Source organism: Anopheles aquasalis, chromosome 2 (assembly GCF_943734665.1).
Source record: "Anopheles aquasalis chromosome 2, idAnoAquaMG_Q_19, whole genome shotgun sequence".
Taxonomy (NCBI): domain Eukaryota; kingdom Metazoa; phylum Arthropoda; class Insecta; order Diptera; family Culicidae; genus Anopheles; species Anopheles aquasalis.
Window position 1 is genome coordinate 66,623,147 of NC_064877.1, and position 19,562 is coordinate 66,642,708.

The window sequence follows — 19,562 nt, forward strand, 5'->3', positions numbered from 1 at the left end:
TGGTGGCTGCCTGGGTGCTGGAGGATTTTGGGGCTAATGGAAGCAGCCAGCGGACCGCGAGGGACGCGCGCAAGTTTGCATTTGCATGTTGGACGAGCGGTGCTTGTAGCGAAATCTCGGGCCGCATGCATCGGGGGAACGCTATTCGAGCGAGCTAGTTTCGAGTTTCTCTAACTCGCGGCTGCTTTCACGCTGGTGGCAGCCTGGCATCGTTGGCATTATTGCTACGCATAGCAATGGGAAGCTACGTACACTACACTTCGCTTCCTGGTACATGAGCTGCTGGTACCAAGTTTCAAACATATTTGTGGTAGTTTCGGGAAAGTTTCTTGTGGTTTGGTTTCTTTCGACATCGGAGGTGTGCAGCAGAATGTGTTGCGAATCAAATTGCCAAAATGGTGAAACTGCTAAACATATTCAAATATGAAGCAACTGCTGAAATTACCTTCAATCTTGTTCGAAGAATGACCATAAAGTTGCTGGAGTTAGTCAATAATTCACATCATTCACGACCGAACGGCTACTCCAAATGGCATTTAGCTCAAGGACGATGATTTGGTAACGTTCCGAGGGAGTGCCATTTATTCATGGAAAACCATTAAGCCGAAAATTCTGGTAAGCAACTTTCATGCCAATCAACGATAGAAAAAAAACGCAAAAAACTCCAAACAAAAGACGTGCAAAGTAATTCCCTTTTGGCTCCCTGAGTGCGACATTCCGATGGGAAGTAAATTGAATTCGAAAAACTATTGATTTGCTTCCGCTAAAACAATGTATCGTCAGAAACTTTTTGCTAAACTGTTGTACGGCATCAGTGTCCGTATTACCTTCCCACACGCATAAATCGAGCGATAAAGGTACGGGGTACGGGCAGCCCAAAACCAAAACCTGGCTACATTGAAGAGATTCACTCCACGCCGTTCGTCTCACCAACTCCCTGTGACTCTCCGGTCCATCCGGTGGAAAACAATTTGTATTTCTTACAGCGCTCGCCCAGCACACTAGAGCATTGCAGACTATCTGGGATGGTCGTAGGAGTAAAAAGATGGAGTAAGAAAAAAGAGATAGAAAACGAGCAAAAGAAAACCCGAAGCAATATCCTGTTACGAATGATGGCTGCAATATGTTACCTGCGAGGATTTTGCGTTTATTCTTTCTGATTCACAAGCAGCGGAGCAGCTGGGTGCAAGGCAGAAACGCGAGATGGAAGCAATAAAATGCAAGCCACATGGGAACAGCATCGGGAATGGAGCACCTTCGGTACGGACCCGTTGTGGACGCGATGGCCATGCAAAACCATGGCCATGGAACTGTAGAGTGCCATTGTGATTGCAAAAATGCAACTCGTCTCGCCATGCTGTGTGCTTTCGTATGCCGTACCGCAGATCTCGGAGTAACCCGGCTTAACCCGGTTGCAATGGGAAATTGTATCATTTTCTACGAAAAATCCTTATCCCCGATCCGAGGATAATGCATTCGCCGTGCCATTCAGTCGAAAGCCCTCGCAGTGCCCTCGCCGTGAATGACGTAGTGAAAAGCGCACTTGAAGCTGCACACTCGGAACCTACTACTTGGAACGTCACAGCAAACTAACTCGTTTCGAATTTGCTTTATGTGCCTTTTTTCGAGAAAGAAAATAGAGGAACTTCTCGAGCTCTCACTGGCGTACACTTGCGGCGTGTTTGTTGGAGAGTTGTTGTGAATGTGCGCACCATTTAACATCAGTGCTCGATAGCGAAACGACAAACCGTTTGCTTGAGACTCATAAGTTATGACCCATGGTCCTGTCCGACGGTCAATCTCGCTATGAGTTGCCGGGTACTGTGCTCTGTTTTGTGTGCGAAGGAGAAGAAAAAAAAGGCATCAGCACAAGGTCTGTGAAGGCTATCAGCGTGCTGACTAGAACAGAACTAACAACCGTCGATCTGCTGCCATGGAATCGTGGAACCGACCAACACATCCTTTGTCTCGACCGTCGAACGCTTTATGGCTGAAACGAAGTGCTTATTAGCTGCTGCAGTTCTCCGCAGCATCACGAGCATTGGTTGAAGGCTATGGTCGTGGTGGGAGCGAGAGAACGAGAGAGAGAGAGAGAGACAAGGCCACGTGAGGTCGTAGGTTGTGAGGAGACTGTCTCTTCTGTTCTTCGAGAAACACTTCTGGAGAATCGTTTACCAGCTGGCCAACGGTGACGGTTCTCGTCATACAAGTCGTCATACACATCATAGCGTCGATGGTCTGGCTGCGGCAGTCGGTAATCGTATTTGAATCGCAATCACAAACTCTTCCAAGTGGAAGATGATGAACTGGCTTGCTGGCTGGCTGTGCGGGCACACTATAAAGTGCACAATTGAAGCGAGCACACCAACGAAAGGCTACCGTCTCATGATGTATCAGCTCCGAACGGTGAAAGAACACAACTCGGATAAAATGAAATCAAATTGAGTGAAAATGGAAAAGGAGTGGATCGTTCCGTCGTGCTGTGTTTGATAGATTTTCATTCGTCATGCCACATACGATGTGGATACGTTTTGTGGATGAATATCAAACAATCGTTTGTACCAGTTGCTTGCAATAAGGATCCTTTTTATCATAATCTGGCCAGCATATGCGAGCGCAAGTACGAGCAATAAAAATGCGTGACACTCAAAAACTTTTCAACAACAAAGCAGCTGCCACACGAAGAACTTAAACGGTTTCGATGCCCTTCTCGAACTTCTGCTCCGCAAACGGTGCTGCAACTCAACGAGGGTCCGATTTAAAACCCGATATAGCCCCCGCTGGTGGAAGGAGACTGCATGCCTTGTGCTCAGAATGGCAGCACGATCCGATCATGAAAATGTAGGCCAACCACGTACTCTGGTCGCCCGAGACACGCTAATAAACAGCTACCACCCCCTGCCGTCCATAACCTTTGCCGTCTTTGTGCGAGGCGAGGTCATAACATGCATCTGGCGTCGAGTTGGCTTTGGCGCAAAGGGGAGCGTGCAAGCGAAGCTGATAAAGGAATGGCATCACCACGGACACGTAGCCCCTCTCCCCGTTGGACGAGGGTTGATTGCGTTTCTTTGGTTTCAGTAATTACGCTGTGGGGTTAGTCAGAGAGAGCCAGACTGAGAGAGGGACAGAGAGTCAATTTAAAAATGGAAGAGAAAGTGAGAGAACAAACTCCAGCCAATGTTACGTTACATGTTGAGTGTCGTAGACAATTAAGAAGAAATTTAACTCGAGAGTGCCAGAATTAAATTACATTTTTGCATCCATCTTAAAGTGTAAAAAGGGACTACTAAGCCTTCATTACCCTTCGTTCGCTAAGCGTCAGTTTGAAGCGCTCCTCGAAAAAAAAAAAGTTCTCTTATTGGCCCAGGCGCATTGATTAGCACTTCGATCGATTACGGGCTTTGGAACCATCGTAATCGACGACGCTACTGGTGCGCTCATAACGTACAACCCTCGAAGGCATCAATAATGCATCGTTCCTGGCATCGACGGACGTGGTACGGATACTGCAGCCCTCGAGTTGCACATCGTGTCCAAGTACGATGGAGGCGCCTGGTGAACCATCAATCGTGATGGAGGCGCCTAGTAAGCCACGTCGCGAAAGGTCCGTTTCAGGCTTCAGGGAGGCCACCCTGGCGTCAGGGAAGCCACACCTGGGTGATGTCAGGAGCGGGGGGTGTCGTTGAACGTCTGGGGAACGCGGCTTTTAGGCAGCAACATCACCACCACGAGGACGACGTGGCGCGAATGGCCGCATGCTGTCGTCTCCCTGTGGAGTAGCAAATTTCCTCGCCCTTCCTCGCCCCACCCGCGACGCAGACAGAGGTGGCTATCAGGGGCGGCCAGAACACCGCTAAGAACGCAACGGTGGTACCCCAGTGAGGCCAGTAATCCTTTAATGTTTGCTTTCGGTCCTCCAGCATGCATTATTAAAGCATACTGGATGGTGTTGAATGAAAGGATCTGGCACCACCAGCGGGCACGGTACCGGGTGAGCGGCACTTTGTTTACCCTGCACGCTGCCAGGACTTTTGGCTCTGGATGGAGAGAGAAAAAGAGACAGAGAGTGCGAGTGGAAAGGCAGCAGTCCTCGTGAAATGTTTTCATCTGCTCTCGGTTCACGCTGGCTTCTGGCTCCAGGCTTCTGGGGTCTCTAGTCTCGCGTTTTATGCTTTCAATCTCGCAAACGGCGCACCACCACCATGCAAGGCGAACTGATGAAGCTGAGTTATTAATTCTTGTAAGATTAACAGAGAGAACGTAGAATGAAGGACCATTCAACCCGGCTCCCGACCCCCCCGGGAGGTAGACCGATCGTCCTGGTGACGTTATCTGCATACTAATGATTATCCTTTTGCGACGACGACGACGACGACTACAAGCAAAACGGAGTGCAAGATGCTCGGTGAATATTGTCACGATAAGTGGCCTTCAATGGCCACAGTGAAGACAATGGGATGGAAGGAGACTTCTAAGGTCGCTCTGTTTGTTGGAGTTGTTGGCTTTTGGAAAAGACTCCCCTTTCCCCCTTATCTTCTAGATGCACATTCATAGCCGAACCAATCCTCGGATCAATCTAAAGACAGGCCAGCATGGCGATGCTTTACCAAATAGTCGCTCGCAGCATACCAATCTTGATGAAAGCCATTCGGTTTGAACATATCTCTCTGTTGGCAGTCTCAAGCAAACCACCGACCCTTTTTCGTCTTCCACACCATCCCTGCCTGACTGCTGCCTGGTGCTCTAATTGAACCTAACGTGTTGAAGTAGAAGATTAAATTAAACCAAATTGCTCGGTAATTAAAACAGAATGATATTGCAGCTGCGCTCTACACTGAGTTCCATGTCACCACCGGGAGGGGAGAGGGCTAGATGACAGGGTAGGCCGCTTAAGATTGGTTGCTCAACTTTCCTGGCCCAGTTTACGTAAGTAGTTTAACAAATAGACGCCGCTGATGACTGTGTTGTAGCGGGATAATGGGTACGGTGATGATGATCGTGATGATGATGATGGTGGTGATGATGATGGTAGACTGAAAGCGGCTACGAGACCACGAGTGGCGCGAAGTGAGTTCATCAAAATCCTAAATAAAGCTAATTGAATCACGGTTCTCGCTAGAAACGAGCTCAACCCGCTACGTTGCCCGTACACCATTTTGAGGTAAGAATGATTGCACCTAAATTGGTCAATATAGCTGCCCGGATTCGGCATTCTGGCAATCTCGCGCTGACTGCGATTGCGTTTGCACGTTGACGGTCGGAAAATCGTAAATTACTTTTCAATTTAACTTCCTCCGTCGGTTGTCGGAAGCCAATCTAGCACCCGGGGAATGATAGTAATGGCTGAATGCGAGGCCGAGGACCACACGTAGCACCGACAGCAACTCAAACAAACTGACCATTCGCACGTCCGCCATTTACGGGGCCAATAATCCGGAAATAAAAGGGCAACAGCAAGCAACCAGGCAAGGGCATGATGTGCCGGTTTCTATCAAAATCCTATACGGATTGACCACCACACAAGTGCCTTACGTTGCTTCGTCGAGATCCGAAAGTGAGTTATATGGAAGACGAGCAGAGAATCAAAAGGTGGTGCCTGGGTGCCTTTAAAGTGGTTTTTGGTTGAGTTTTTGAATGTTATTACCCTTCCCAAAACCATTAGTTCTACCACTACCAAGAGCCTGAGTGGACGTTTGACGATGATCACCACAGACGGCTCCAATACTTTCCGTCGTTCATCCCTTGGGCGAACGAGGACAAATGTGGTGAATACTTCGCCTCGCCTCAGCCACAATCACATCACTCTCGGGGCAATAAAGAATTGGATTTATAAAGCTATTAAAGGCATCATTCAGGACCGGGACGTTCGTTAAGGGAACCACAAAAATGGCACGATGGAAGATGAAATATTAAATTTGCTTGAATGTCCCCGAGCGGGGAAGGAAAACCAGTAGTGCCTACAGCGTTACTCCGGCAATCTGGCATCGAAATCTAGGAAGCGTGCGGTCTCTAGAAAATGACATTATCAACAATGGAACCATTCCAGTGCCGGGGGGGGGGGGGGGGGGAATCCATCGATTACAACAACTGGATAGAGAATCGTAATCTAATTCCCCGAGGAATGAGCTTGAAAGGAACGTCCAACTCCGGCTGGGCTGGCTGGTCATTTAAATCGAAATCGTGCCCAGCATTTGAATGAAAGCTTCTCGAGAGCGCTTTTTCTTGCTTCGTCGTTTACGGCGTGCACAGCATTCCCTTTTCCGGGGGGCAAATTAATTGTATTTTTTACAATCAATTTATGGCGCTTCCTGTTACACGGTAACCCCGCCCTTGACCAGCAGAGGGACATTTTTCAGGGGCATTTTCTTTTCTTCGAGACTACGGCCCACGGAGAAATAGGAGAGCCTTTGTGGGAGTGTTTCTCCTGTGGGGTTGTTCTCGGTCCATTTGCTTTCAAAATGGTCGGTCGGCTGTTCATTCCCCGGAGAGGAAGTTTTTCCAGAGTCCATTGAAAAAAAAACCCCTCCAGTGAACGAACAAAAGGGAAGGGTCCCAGGATGAGTCCCCGACAGAGGAGCTTTATTGTCGGTTAATTATTGTTATTGCTGGGCACTCCGATGTCCGCCGGTTGAAGTGAAAGTGAGAGTTTACTTGGTTGACCCAACCGAGGGTGAAAGGGAGCTACCTACTACTACCATCATCATCATCATCATCATCATTATTATCATTGAGCCGACCGGCCGATCGAAAGTATCAGAAAGCCCCGGTTTGCCCTCAACGTAAGGCTCCAGTTGCTCTTCGAAAGTTGGAGGCGCTAAGGCTACAATTACGGACAGACGTTGACCGAGAGCTCGTGCTGCTAAGCTCGTGGTTTCTGCTTCATTTACTTACCAACCTGCACCGCTCTCACTCCGGCATCTTACTGTTTATGCGGAGGGATAAGATTCCATCCAGCAGATAATCCCAACATGACAGCAACAGTGGTAATTTGTATGCCCGACCACACAACTCCCAGACCTGGCTTGAAAGACGACCCCCAAAATGGAGACGAGTGCGATCAGATTTGCCCCCCAAAAACGGGCCACACTACCTCGTGAATGAACACATCGACCTAGCGGCACTTTATGCAAACTTATCCCAAAAGCAGTTAGGGCTGGCAAATGGATGACATCATGCGCTACTAGCCAACTCAAAATGTATATTTTTATCGTCCTCACCGAGGCTGCTAACGTAAATGATAGTTATTCCGGGGGAGTTCCTCTTCGCTAGTTCGTCACAAAGTCAAATCGCACTACGCAGCAACTCGGAGCGACGTGCAGCATGATGGATGTGCTGCCGTTTGCCCATCGGTTCGTAACATCCACCCCCGGCATATGATTAATCGAAGCATTTCATTCTCTCTTCCGCGGGTTTTGTGGGTTTTTGCATTCGAAAATGATAGACATGAGGCAGTAGTAGTTTATCTGATGGCCATGGCCCAGTCTATGATCTGATGCTACCAATCCTTCGTTATTATTTCGTTCTCTTTCTCGTCTTCTCGAGCCAGTGCCAAAAACGAGGACCTGGAGGGACGGGGGCATAATTTGGTTTTAGAATTAACCTCCAATTTGCAACCTCATCGTGATGCGGGCGACCGGGCGATAGGCCGACGATGAAGCGGCACTCCGCTCACTCCCGGCGTCCCTGGTTGATGAGTTGATGATCAGGGCCGTGAGTGATGCGCCGCGAGCCATCCAGCGAGGGCATTAAGGGAAGTTGATGAAGGCCAGCAGCTGGTTGATGCGAGGGCGGCATATGTCGGGATGAAACTTTCCCATAAATCACTCCAAAAATAAATGATGATTAATGGGCATATTCTTCATCTGCTCACGGTTCACAGCTCTTTTCAAATGCATGGTTCCAGCCCGCCAGCCCCTTTTAGCTCCAGGATCTAGGATTTGGTTAGAGATTTTAAGGGAAATCTGTTGGTGAAAGGAGTCCACAAGAGTCTGTGGCGGTTCTTTGATGGCCACGAGTAATACCTTCCACTGAGAGTAGCTTCAATAACTATACATTAATTTTTTTTGTTTTTCTTAATGCGCTTTCTTGAGATATGCCCAATACATCTCAAGCTTCTAGTTCCTCCACTCACACCAGCTTAACTGGCCTGTCATCTCGTCTTTTGTCGTTTTTCGAAATTCATTTTAATCTTGCAGAATCCAGATCCAGCTTCGCCAGATACCCTGACCGGCTCTAGAACGGGCTGTTCACATTCGCACCAGCTGCCAGCTGGCCCGTGGAATTGAAAATAATCGATCCCAATATGGCGATCCCAAAAACCCCAAAAGAACGCCCACAGCAAAGCATACGAAAAAATTAATAATCTATCTCCCTCCCCACGCGGAGGCAGCTCGCTTGTCTGGGGCCCAGGGACCCGTTTTGTTTCCGAATTTTCCGAAGCAAATATTTTACATCCTTCACGAGACGCAAGTCCGCCCCAACCGGGACTCACTCACTGACGATGGTGACGATGAGGATGATGACGGCGACGACGACGACGACGACACTGATGATGGTTCGGCATCGGCACCGCTTATTGGCGATCTACGAAACAGACTGGAATTCTCGGTAGCGTTCGGATCCGGGTACGGATCAGCCGGAAATATTTGTCTCCCTAGCAGCCTAACCCAAAGGAGTCCGATGGTAGTGATATAGCTCGCAGTCCCGGGACCTGGATTCCCGGGGAAAAAGAGAAAAAAAAAACCAGCGAACACCCACTGGTGTTCGACAGCCCTACTTCTGGGCGAACAATATGGATCCGGATGGAACGGGTTTCTACGAAATTTGTTGGGTGCTGGTGCGCGTGGTATTCCAATACTGCAGACACTTCACGCTACGCCCCGTAGGATGACTAGGAGGAGAAGTCTGGGCTACTAGACTGCTGATGTGAACCGAGTATGATTGAACGTATATTCGGGATTAGCGGTTTAATCCGGACTCAATTCCAGTTCCACCCTTTCATTTGGGGGCCATTTTCGGTAGCAAGTCAATAACAATTAAACACGGATTGGACCATAGTTACAGCAGCAGAAACCATCGCAATAACCCTCTATTATTTGCATCGTCGACATCGAATTGGGTCGCAGTGCATCATCCAGCCCGTCGCCATTAATTGCAATCAGCGTGCGAGCGCGCAAGACACAAGTGTTCCTGTCCCGAAACCCAATACAGTTAATGGTAGATTATCGCCAACCCAGCAAGGAGCCGCAGCAAACGGTAGTCGGTTCTATGGGGCATAAACATAAACTACCGTTAGCGGCCACGAATTGCTGACGTAAATCGGTTCTCAACCTTATATATCTCCATCTTGAACGCTTCCCGTCGAAGCATCGAAACTGCTGTTGTTGTTGCTGATTTGGTGGCGCAATTTACTGCAAATGACATGCCGAGTGGGTGGTAGGTATTCGCTGATCACGTGCCGCTAGTTGATGACGCACGTTTCGCGGTAAAACGAGTGATTACCTGCCGCCCAAATAAGACCCAACATCTTCATCCCGAATCCCTCTCAACCCTGTCTTTGCATCGTTCTGACCAAATGGCACCCTCTGGTTGCACTTTGAACGAACGAAACTCAGTGAAGGTGGTGGTCACCTCCCTCTACGGCACTTGTTGAGCGGAAGAAGAAGTGGTTGTTGAAATGATTTAGCACCAGCTACCACCCCTCCATTGCCTCCTCATTCATCATTCGAGACAGTGGGCGGACGTATGACACAACAGTCTCGCCTGCCAACAGTTGTTTCTGTGTGTCTGTGCGGTGGCTAATGACGGCGCTCAATCGATCGAATTAACGCACCCTGAATGGAATTGGAGCGGCACGTGGAGCAGTGGTGGTGCCGTGTAATTATCGGCAATCGGTGCTTTCGCCCAAGATCGATTGAAAGCAGAGCACCGGTGCGCTAATTATGGTTCCCTTCGTAATCACGTGTTGTTGGTAGAGCGAATGCCAAGTGTTTGAATTGACGGCATGGCATTTAGTGGTGGGTGTGAGCGTGTGTTACGGATAAAGTGAATGTCAACATGGCACCGCACATGCTGCCTTCCATGGCCCTGAATGTCATTGCTCGGTGTGATAAGTTCATCGGACTGGCACGTGACAGATTTATTAAAAATAAACATTCGCTTCTACATTTCCACACACACGGGACCTTTGAACCGTAAACTTATCGCTCAGCGTCCTCATTGGCAAAGGGCAGAAGGTTTTCCGAAACGATCGTGACCAGCACCGTTAAGGATCCGCGTGTATCCTCACACACTTTCTCTCTCTCTCGGTCTCCTGGGAGCAACATATCGTGGCAAGACAATAAAAATGACGCATCCAAGACACACACCAACACACCAGCACACCACCAGCTGATAGCCCACGTGGTAACCAGACGCGTCCGTTGTATCATTAGCTGGCGAAACCGTGGCACGCATGGTACGGCATGGTGGTTCATCTGCAGTGAATGAATCGTATCAACCCATGAAAACCGTGTGCTGGGGGGGGGGGGGGGGGGTTGAAACCTGGTAAAACAGCCCCCTGGAGGGTCGTAATTTTTCCACATTGTCCTCGCGCGAACCCGGCATCGGGATCGGGATGTGGCAATGGCTGCCACATAATGGGCTGCCACGGTTGCTAGAATGGTGCGCACCCGCGAACCTCGATGCTCAATCAGTGAGTGAGTGAGTGAGCGAGCGAGAGGTGTGGACGGCAAAAAGGGATGCTGCACGAGGGGATGGGGTTGGTAAAAATGAAAAATAACATAAACCAGATGATGAACGGTGTGAGCGATTATGTATTGCACCATAAAACATCACGCAGCACAGCAATTCAAGCACCAGCACCAGAAGGGGGTAAACCAGACCATCAACCAGCCACACATACACATCCCGGGGGCCACCGGTCGATTATGAATGGTGGGGTTGTGTTGCAATGGGAGGGTCTGTTGCTGTGTTGCAATAAACAATTCCTCTCTCTCTCTCTTTTTGTCGTGCCAGCTTAGCACCTGCAACAGTCACCGGGTTCGACGGGGTATGAAAGGATCATTAATAATTTCCCTTCACTCGGATGTTGCTTGGAATGATGCGAGTGAGAGGGAGAGAGGGGTTTGCCCTAAACGAATATGTTGCGAATGCCCACAAAACGGTGGGCGGCCATCACGAATTGGTAATTCCGTTTCATTGAATTCGTGCCTGTGGAAGGGGGGGAGATGATTTGGCAAATGGTGAACGAGAATTCTAAAAATAATCCCTCGCGATTTCGCTGAATTCTGTGAATCGAATCTCGGCCTCCAGTCCGTCAAGCGCACACTGAGCGACGTAACTTGCTCCAAGTTGTTCCACGCATCAAATTGTCGTTTGCAACTGCTTCAAATCTGCCCGTCCTGCCGGTCCTTTGCTGCCCCAGGCATTGTTCGGTGGAACAGCGGTTGAAAGACAGAAATTTCCGCCCACTCTTCCGCAAGACACCGTTCTGCGCTGGACTGGTAGGCAATTTACCTGACTGTCACTGTCACTCACCGTGTCTCCGTCCGAAAGTTTGTTGGCTGGTCCTGGCTGGGAATGCGTAAGTTCCGGGGCTGCTTCCGGCCTATCCTTTCTTCACGCGCACGCACAGAACCGTTACAGATTGCGCGCTACGCCCGTTTTCGCACCGAACATACAACGCCCAAGGCGCGCGTGATAGAGACCTCGACCAGCCGGTCGGCCAACCCCGCGATAGGCCGGGCACAGGAGGTGCGGGCCATACGAAGTGCCGGGATGCCGGGCCGGGCGCTCTCTCGCTATCGAGCGCCCTAATGATTTCAATAATCCTAATGGAAACCTTTTCCTCACGCACGCTCACCACGTCCCACGTCGCGTACGCCAGGGATTACCGTTGAGAATCCTTTTTCCTATGCCGGGGCACCCCCGGGGGGAGGCTTGCACGGGATCCGGAGTTGGTGACGACGATGTCGACGAAGCACTTGATTAGTTATTGGGTTCGAATCGTTTTCCCAGGCAACCGAGGTCACCGGAATGTCTCGGCAAACGCCAGCACGAGAGCCGTCGACACCTCACACCCAAGGGGAGGAGGGGAGGCTTGGGGTGGGAGGGGAGTAACTGAGGAGCACGTAACGAGATATTTGACACTCAATGTCCCGGTTCCGGTAACTTTTTATGAATAATTCAACGTCAACGTCGATGCGCCTTCACCGCGCTCCGGGGTGACATCCTTGCCATCAGGTTTATGGCCGGCCAGGGCACCACATTCTCTCTCTCTCTCTCTCGCACGCGTTCTCTGTCTGCCGTTCTGTACCGTTGCTACGTTGACAGCGACGACGACAAGGAAATTGATTGAGCCTTAAGAGCGATCCGTAAAGCGATGAAGCCGGTTTTGGGTTAGGGTTCTAAGGGATGACCTGGGGTGGTCGCGTTTGACGGCAATGGAAAAAAAAACTAAAGGGAGGGAGTACACTTCTGTGGAAAAAGAAGACGGCATGCCAAGTAATAAAAACTGAGTGGCCCCGTGACTCAGATCGGATGAAGGGGAAATCAAAAAGTTAATCCAAACTGTTTTCCAACACCCCACCACCAACCCCTTTACGTCATCAGTCTTACAGGGAATGTAGGCAACCTCCTCATCCCCGCTTCAAACAGCATTTCCCAAAAGTCCTGTTTGATTGGATCGGTGGTGGATATTATTACACCGTACCGGAAGTGACACTGGCCAACTTAACGGGGTGGGTAAAGCATGCCCGGGGGTACCGTTTGTGAACGGTAGCGCTGCGCCAGCACAAACCGACACTCGACTGGTGGTTAATTCGCTTTTCTACACTGGAACACAATCACAACCACACAAGCACTCGGACAATCGAACACAGTGCCGGATTCCGGGCATCCTGCCAACGTTGCTCCTTCTGCTTTGGCACGTTACGCATCACCTCTCACAACATCTAACTACCTCCCCAAAACTACACAATGGTAGCCATCGGTGAATGAGGGCAACAGATAAACGCAACGGAGTGTACTGGTGCCAACCAAATCTCGCTGGCTCTGGCCCACGTCCAGATTGTACGTCACAGCGGTCGCGGTTGAACTTTTGGATTGTTTCCAGCACCCGTAACGGTGTGCACCGGTTGCATTCACCTTCACCGGAAGGACCTTGCCTAGGTCTCGCCGAAAATCTTCGCGAAATCGCGCTCACTCACGAGCTAATCGGTTGCGTTGGGGGCCAACCGAAAAGAAATACGGTCCGTTCCGTCCGACTACTCCGTGGTGGCGGCGATACGTGGCAAAGGACGTGTGTACCGAGCGCCGTGACGTCACTCACTAAATCCTCGCCTCCAGGCTGAACCAGGAACAAGTTGGTGAGGATGGATTCTGCTCCCACTACGCTAGCGCTGCTGCTGCTGCTGCTACTTCTTTCTATCTCGACAACAACAAACGTCCTCTCACGATCCCCCCTCTCACACATACACATGCACACATACATAGACAAACTGTGTCACTTTCACATACGCCTAGAAACTGCAGGAGCCGAGCAGGCAGGCTGATGGTGTAGGCTGCAGCTCGAACACATGCAGCGAACGAACGAACGGGAACGGGAATCTGAATGGAATGGCTTCCGCATCAGGAAGCTTGCGGGCCGTAAAGTCACGCCGGACAGGGATTCGTGGAGTGTGAGCCTGGTGAGAACGGTGGCCAACGGCGTTCACTCGGCTTCACCACGGTGAGATGCGTACCGGAGATACTCTCACTTCAGCCCCTTCCCCCCACCCTCTCCAACACTGCACAGCACAGGGCAAGCCGTTTCCATCATCCGAACTCCGATCTCCGACGGATCTCTGGAGTGGTGCCAACAGATTCCATAACCATTACTCGTTCGCTCCAATCGGTTTGTCTTTCTGCATCGTTCCTCGACCGAGGAGAGCTCTCACAGAATGTTTGGACAAATAAATTCCAACTAAAAACGAATTTGCACCTCAAAAATCCACGCCACCAGCGAAGTCGAAAGTCTAAGACTGAACGTTCGCAACACCTTTGCCCACCATTGGCTGGGTGGTAACACTGCACACTAGCGTGCCTCGGCCGCGGGTTCGGTTCGGTTTTCGAAACGCCCGTACCTCGGACGGAATGACAAACGACACGCGGGGATGCTACCACTACTATCAAGCATGCAGGGGAGCCCACCAGGCATCGCTGGTCGGCTGGACGCCAGGGCTGAGGGTGTAATTCATATTATTCACAGTCACATTCCGAGATCCCGAGAGCGATTGGCTACAGATTGGCGAGAGTCTTGGTGAAGCTCTAGCCTGGAATATCGAACCTGGTTAGCTAGCTTGCCAGCATGCCAGCCAGCAAGGCAAACAAACAACAGAAAAACAGAATTGGATTCAATTTCCATTCCCCCCAAAGTGCGCACACACATGCAACGCAAAACAATAACAACCACATCTGCTACGGGCCCTACAGCATCCTCTCCGAACCGACCGAAGCGTGGCAGCGGACAGCATCCTTGGCCAGCATCCGAATCCGACACCAATACCATCGAATGGTCTCGCTCCGGCGCGAGAGAGAGAGAGAGAGAGTGGCGGTGAACGATAACGACCCAGTAGTGAGCGAAATGCTCACCGCATCCCCCCGCGAGTGAGCATCCTTAATTCACCACGGGAGCGAACTCACCACAGACATCTGGCAAACATTCATCCTGCAACCAAGGAGGAGCAGCAGCGGCAGGATATCCACCACCATTTCCACGCGGTGGAGCTATTTTCGGGGCATGGCATGGTCCTCGGCCACATTAGCTGCTACTCACGCCAGGCAGCTTCCTAACATCCGGGAGACACGAGGGATGCGCTTCTGTCTGTGTGTCTGTGTGAGGGACTGGCACACCGTAACCGTCGTGGATGGTGGATGGCGTGTTCGAATGACAACAATCCTGGACCGTGTGCTGAGCTTAAACACACTTTCACAGCCACACGGAATCCCCAAACCTGCTCCTGCAAACGGGACAGAACCGACGGAACGAGCTGACACCAATACAGACGAGCGAATGTTGCCAAACAGCATCCGTTCGGCGGCGATTGGCCGGCTGAACTGGGAATGGTTCGTAAAATTATCATTTTATGTTGGCGGTTTTTTTTAATTTAATTACGAAAACTTTTTTTCTATTTTTTATAAAATCGATCTAATATAAATATAATTCATTACAACCATCGATACAGGTTTAAATGAAAAATAAAATAATGTGATGGAGGCGCCCAGTTTTTGATGGCTACTAGGCGCCTCCATCACATAAAAGCGATATTTTCGTCATGAAAAAAGTAACATTTAATTGAACAATTCAAATCCAATTAAGTAAAACTTGATAAAAAGGGTATACTGGCTGATTATCGGTTGTTTTATCTCTTTAATTGATCCATTTAATCACGTTTGTAACTGATTTAAAACAATCAAATAAAGTGAAAACGCTTAGCCCATCACAGTGACAATCAAAACGGCTTCCCCTTCTCAGTGTTTCAACAAGCACTTGTTGAGTTCACACCCGCCACAGGCCGATTGTTGAGGTCGAACAAATAAAAGCGCTCTTTCCGCCACTATTTCCGAACCAAATCGGTTGGGATTAAAGTGTTTTCATAGCATTTAAAACGCGTCGAACCGTTTATGAGTTTCACCAACAGTTGAAGTTACCATCGCCAGGCACTCCGGTGAATGTGAACGCGGTGCGCGGTGGTTCGAATGGGAAGAAGGTTCCGCTTTCCACGTTACGTGCTCATTCTAATGCCATTGTGCTCGCGAATGCATTGAACCGTAACCGCACTGAGCCCCGATGGGGGGTGTGCTGCAGTAAAAACCTCCACTCCTCCTTCTCCTCCTCTTCATTTTCCCCCTGTCAATAGTTGCCCCCTTATGTGTTTCCATTGTGTGGCTGCTTCGAATGCATTAGCCCAATAATTATGCAAACGGAAGCACAATGGCACAATGACGATGAAAAAGGATGGGGATGCTGTCGAACGAACGGCAGTCGATGAAACCGAAACGAAACGGAACCTCGGGATTCGGGTTGTGCCGGTAAAGCAGGAAAGAATTGCATCTCACCAACAACGGCATCGTCGTCGTCGAGTCGTACAGGAAATGCAAATGTATTACCGGAAAAGTTGAAAGAACCCATCGGCGCATAATCAGCATCTTCCGAGCTCTTTCATTTACCCAAGCACGTATCCGTTGCTGACACGTTTCGGAACGATGTGGTGCAACTGCAGGATCCGTAAGGACGTGTCCACAAACGTTGCAGCAATTCGAATCGATACCGCTCCCCCCGTATGATGTACGACGATTCAATAGTGCCCTGGATCCAGGATTTTGGGACTCAAACAGTTCCACAAAACAGCCGGTGGCTGGTGTGGGAGTAGGTTTCGTATTGCTTCGTTGACGATCGTCGCTCCGTAAACACCTGAGCATCGAAGCAGTTTTCGATAACGATTCGCTGAATGATGAAGGGTATTGGTTTTTGCCGGGGGGGGGGGGAATGGAACACGGGATTATGGGGATTCTATTGCCACGTAAACGCACACGTCGGGCACCGGGTTTTGTGGAAATTGATTTATTTGAGTTCGCACAAGTGCTGCAACCAATAATTTGTGTCGCTCGCTTACTGTCACGCGCTACGTCACGCGTTATGGGAGAGGAATGGTAATGGCATCATGGCAGCCCGCTCTCCCAAGCGAAATGCAAAACCACCACACCGTAAACGTGTCCCCCAGCATCGTTTTGTGTAGAATCCAAACTCTGTTCTGTGTCAAATGCGGGAAGTTGGTGTGTGGATGCGATGACAAACAGAGTGGAAAATTATTCTTCCCTTCGAGCATATGTTTTGGGGCGCATACAGGGTGCCCCGCCAGGTTATCAGCTCCCTGACTACATTATGGGCGTAGAAACGACTTATTAATAACAGGCCATTGGGTGGTGTTTGGCGTCGGTCGGTGCGCATGCCGGAGCATATTAGAAATCGGCATAAACATCGGCTCGGTGTTTGCTCATTACCGCTTGATTGTTGGTAAGGGGGGGGGGGGGGGGGGGGTTGTGGAACGGAAGTATTTGATGAAATATGTTATGCCGCATTCAACAGCCATTGCAATACCGCACTTGATTCAACATTTGTTGAAACTACATACATTAGAGTACTCATGCATCTGTTGCCGTACTCGTCGCGATTCGATTTTACGATGAATATGTTGTCGAGGGTGCACATTTCATTTATATCGATTATGAATTGATAATTTTACAAGGTTCTTCCTAGATCTCATAAATGGAAACTCTATTAAATTTAATATCTAAAATTATTATCTAAATATTTTTTTTTTCTTTTGTTGTTATAATTTCTCGTAAAATCAGTCAACCATGGGATTGCCTTGTTAGATGTCACCAAACTGTGTTCAAGCGAATTGCAAATCGTTTCACTAACTGAACACTCGGCCCACAAATCATCATCCACAGCGGTACAGCATCGCGTTGCTGCTCATCTACCGCTGCATGACGAATAACATCAGGACTTTCCCTCCCTCTGCGAACACGAAAGCCTCCCAGGATTGAGCGTCCCTCCCTAGCGAGGCTTAATACTTCTCATCCTACCCCCATCCACCCCGCCACCGGCAACATTAATTAGCCTAATTACGGCTCACCAGAACTCGCCGACTCTGAGCCTCTCGTTTAGCCGCCTGCGTACAGCCCGTACTGCTCAAACAAAGGCGAAAAAAAAAATGGTGAACCTCCCGTCCAATTTCGTCGCTCTCGAACAAACCGGATGGAAAATTATAGCCGTTCTCAAGTGCGTTTCGTCGTCATGCGAGTGTCTCACGAGCATCAGCACGAGCAGTGGCAGGCTGTGGCCGTTAAGCCGGGTGTGTTCGCTGCTGCACGAAGAAAGCACCAGGGCTGGAGCTTCCAGACGTCCAGAATATTGCGCTGCTTGCGGTGGTGGCCTTCTGCTGCTCGTGTCGTGTCAGCAAAACAGGATGAACGATGAGAAGGCTTGTTGGATTCGCTGGAAAGTATAGCGAGGTCGGGATGCTTTTCTGATAAAATTCACCCTCAGCCGAGCTTCAGCTACTGTTGCGAACGCATTTTAAAATGCCTTTACGTTTGTGTTGAGCATAAAGCAGATGCTTCATTGTAACATTTACTAATGCTACTACTGTCGTGCATTTAATAACATATCTTTCACTTATTACCTTAACTTTTGCTCAGCTGTTTGAGAAGCATAAAACACATCTTCACGATGTATTATTCGTTATCGCATGGTAAAAGGCAAAATCACTACAACTAGAGGGCATTAATGTAATTGCTTGGCAGGAATATGGATCCATGCGGGGTCATACATTCCACGCCGGGCCCATCTGTTGTTGAGTCACACCTTGGCAGCATGCCATAAAGCAATCCACAGGCCCCGTGAGCTAAACACGTACGAATGGCCTACGTGCGCGGGAAACGTTGCAAATAAATTGCCCCGCTGGTGATGGTGGGCCTCGGCCTCGAGGAATGCGCTTGCTGAAAACACACACCAGCTTCGCTCTGGGAATGGTCCCGAAAGCGAACGATCTTCCCTCCGTCTCGACTCCCGCAAGCCGACCGGAAATGGCAATCGGGTGGGAATAAATAAAAAAAAGGAAAGGAAGTAGTAGAACCAGATGAAAATACAGATCCCGCGAAAACTCGGTCCCGCTCCGCGGACTCAGCAAAATTAATGATGTAATTGTAAGAGCAAACACACAATCGGGACGAAAACCACCGTGAAAAACAGCATCACACGTTTCGCTGACCGAAAGACCGTCATCATCATCATCATCATCATCGTCATCGTTCTTGTGATTCACTTTTGGGGTCTGGCGTCTCATCACCATCGATCAATGTGGCCAGATCCTTCCGTTTCCGGGCGTTGAAACAGAAGCCAAACACTTCGCCTTCGCGCTTCGTGCTGCCGGCGCTAAATGGTCGCCGTCGCCGCTGTTCCCGCGCCTTGCAGACATTCGGGCGCACGAAACCAAAAGCGAAGAACAAATCAAAGCAACCCTTCTTGAGGGTGGCCGTGGGCCGCAAGCGAATCGATACTTTTCATCATTCTGATATCTGTCCGCGTTCGTGTCCCTGGATGTTGTGGGAAGGTTGTTCTCGTCGCAAAAGTGGACTTTTTCTTCCCTGTTTTTTTGTCTTCGCTTTTCCCTGGCTTGCTTGCGGGCCAGTATTTACACTAACCGTATTCACAAACAGGAAATTGGGCCGAACGAAGTGTCCGAGGGATCGGGAGGGGATCCCTTGTTCCCTACAGAAGCGTTCGATAAATCGACCCACGTATCCGGCCCTCACTTACCTCCGGTTCTCATTGTGGCTGCCATGATTGTTGGTCTTTCTGTGACGTGCTCCGGTACGGGATGGCGCTCCCTCCTTTTGACGGGTCCTGATTTTTTAAAGGCCCTGGTGTTCGATGAAGCTACACGCGGAAAACTGTTTCCTGCCTCTCGGAACTGGAAACTCGAGGAATTAGTTGATGATGAATAGTGGTGACC

The 19,562-nt window shown here is 49.7% G+C and overlaps 1 protein-coding gene across 1 annotated transcript in view; it reads right to left on the reverse strand.

Annotated features, from left to right (window-relative positions):
* The window catches only part of LOC126576574 (uncharacterized), a 62,311-nt gene extending 42,868 nt beyond the window's left edge, over positions 1 to 19,443 (reverse strand). The window contains exon 1 of the mRNA XM_050237884.1: positions 19,367 to 19,443. Coding sequence (XP_050093841.1) covers positions 19,367 to 19,391 — 25 coding nt within the window. The 5' untranslated portion in view covers positions 19,392 to 19,443. The remainder of the gene's footprint in view (positions 1 to 19,366) is intronic.
* Between the last annotated feature and the right edge of the window lie 119 nt (positions 19,444 to 19,562).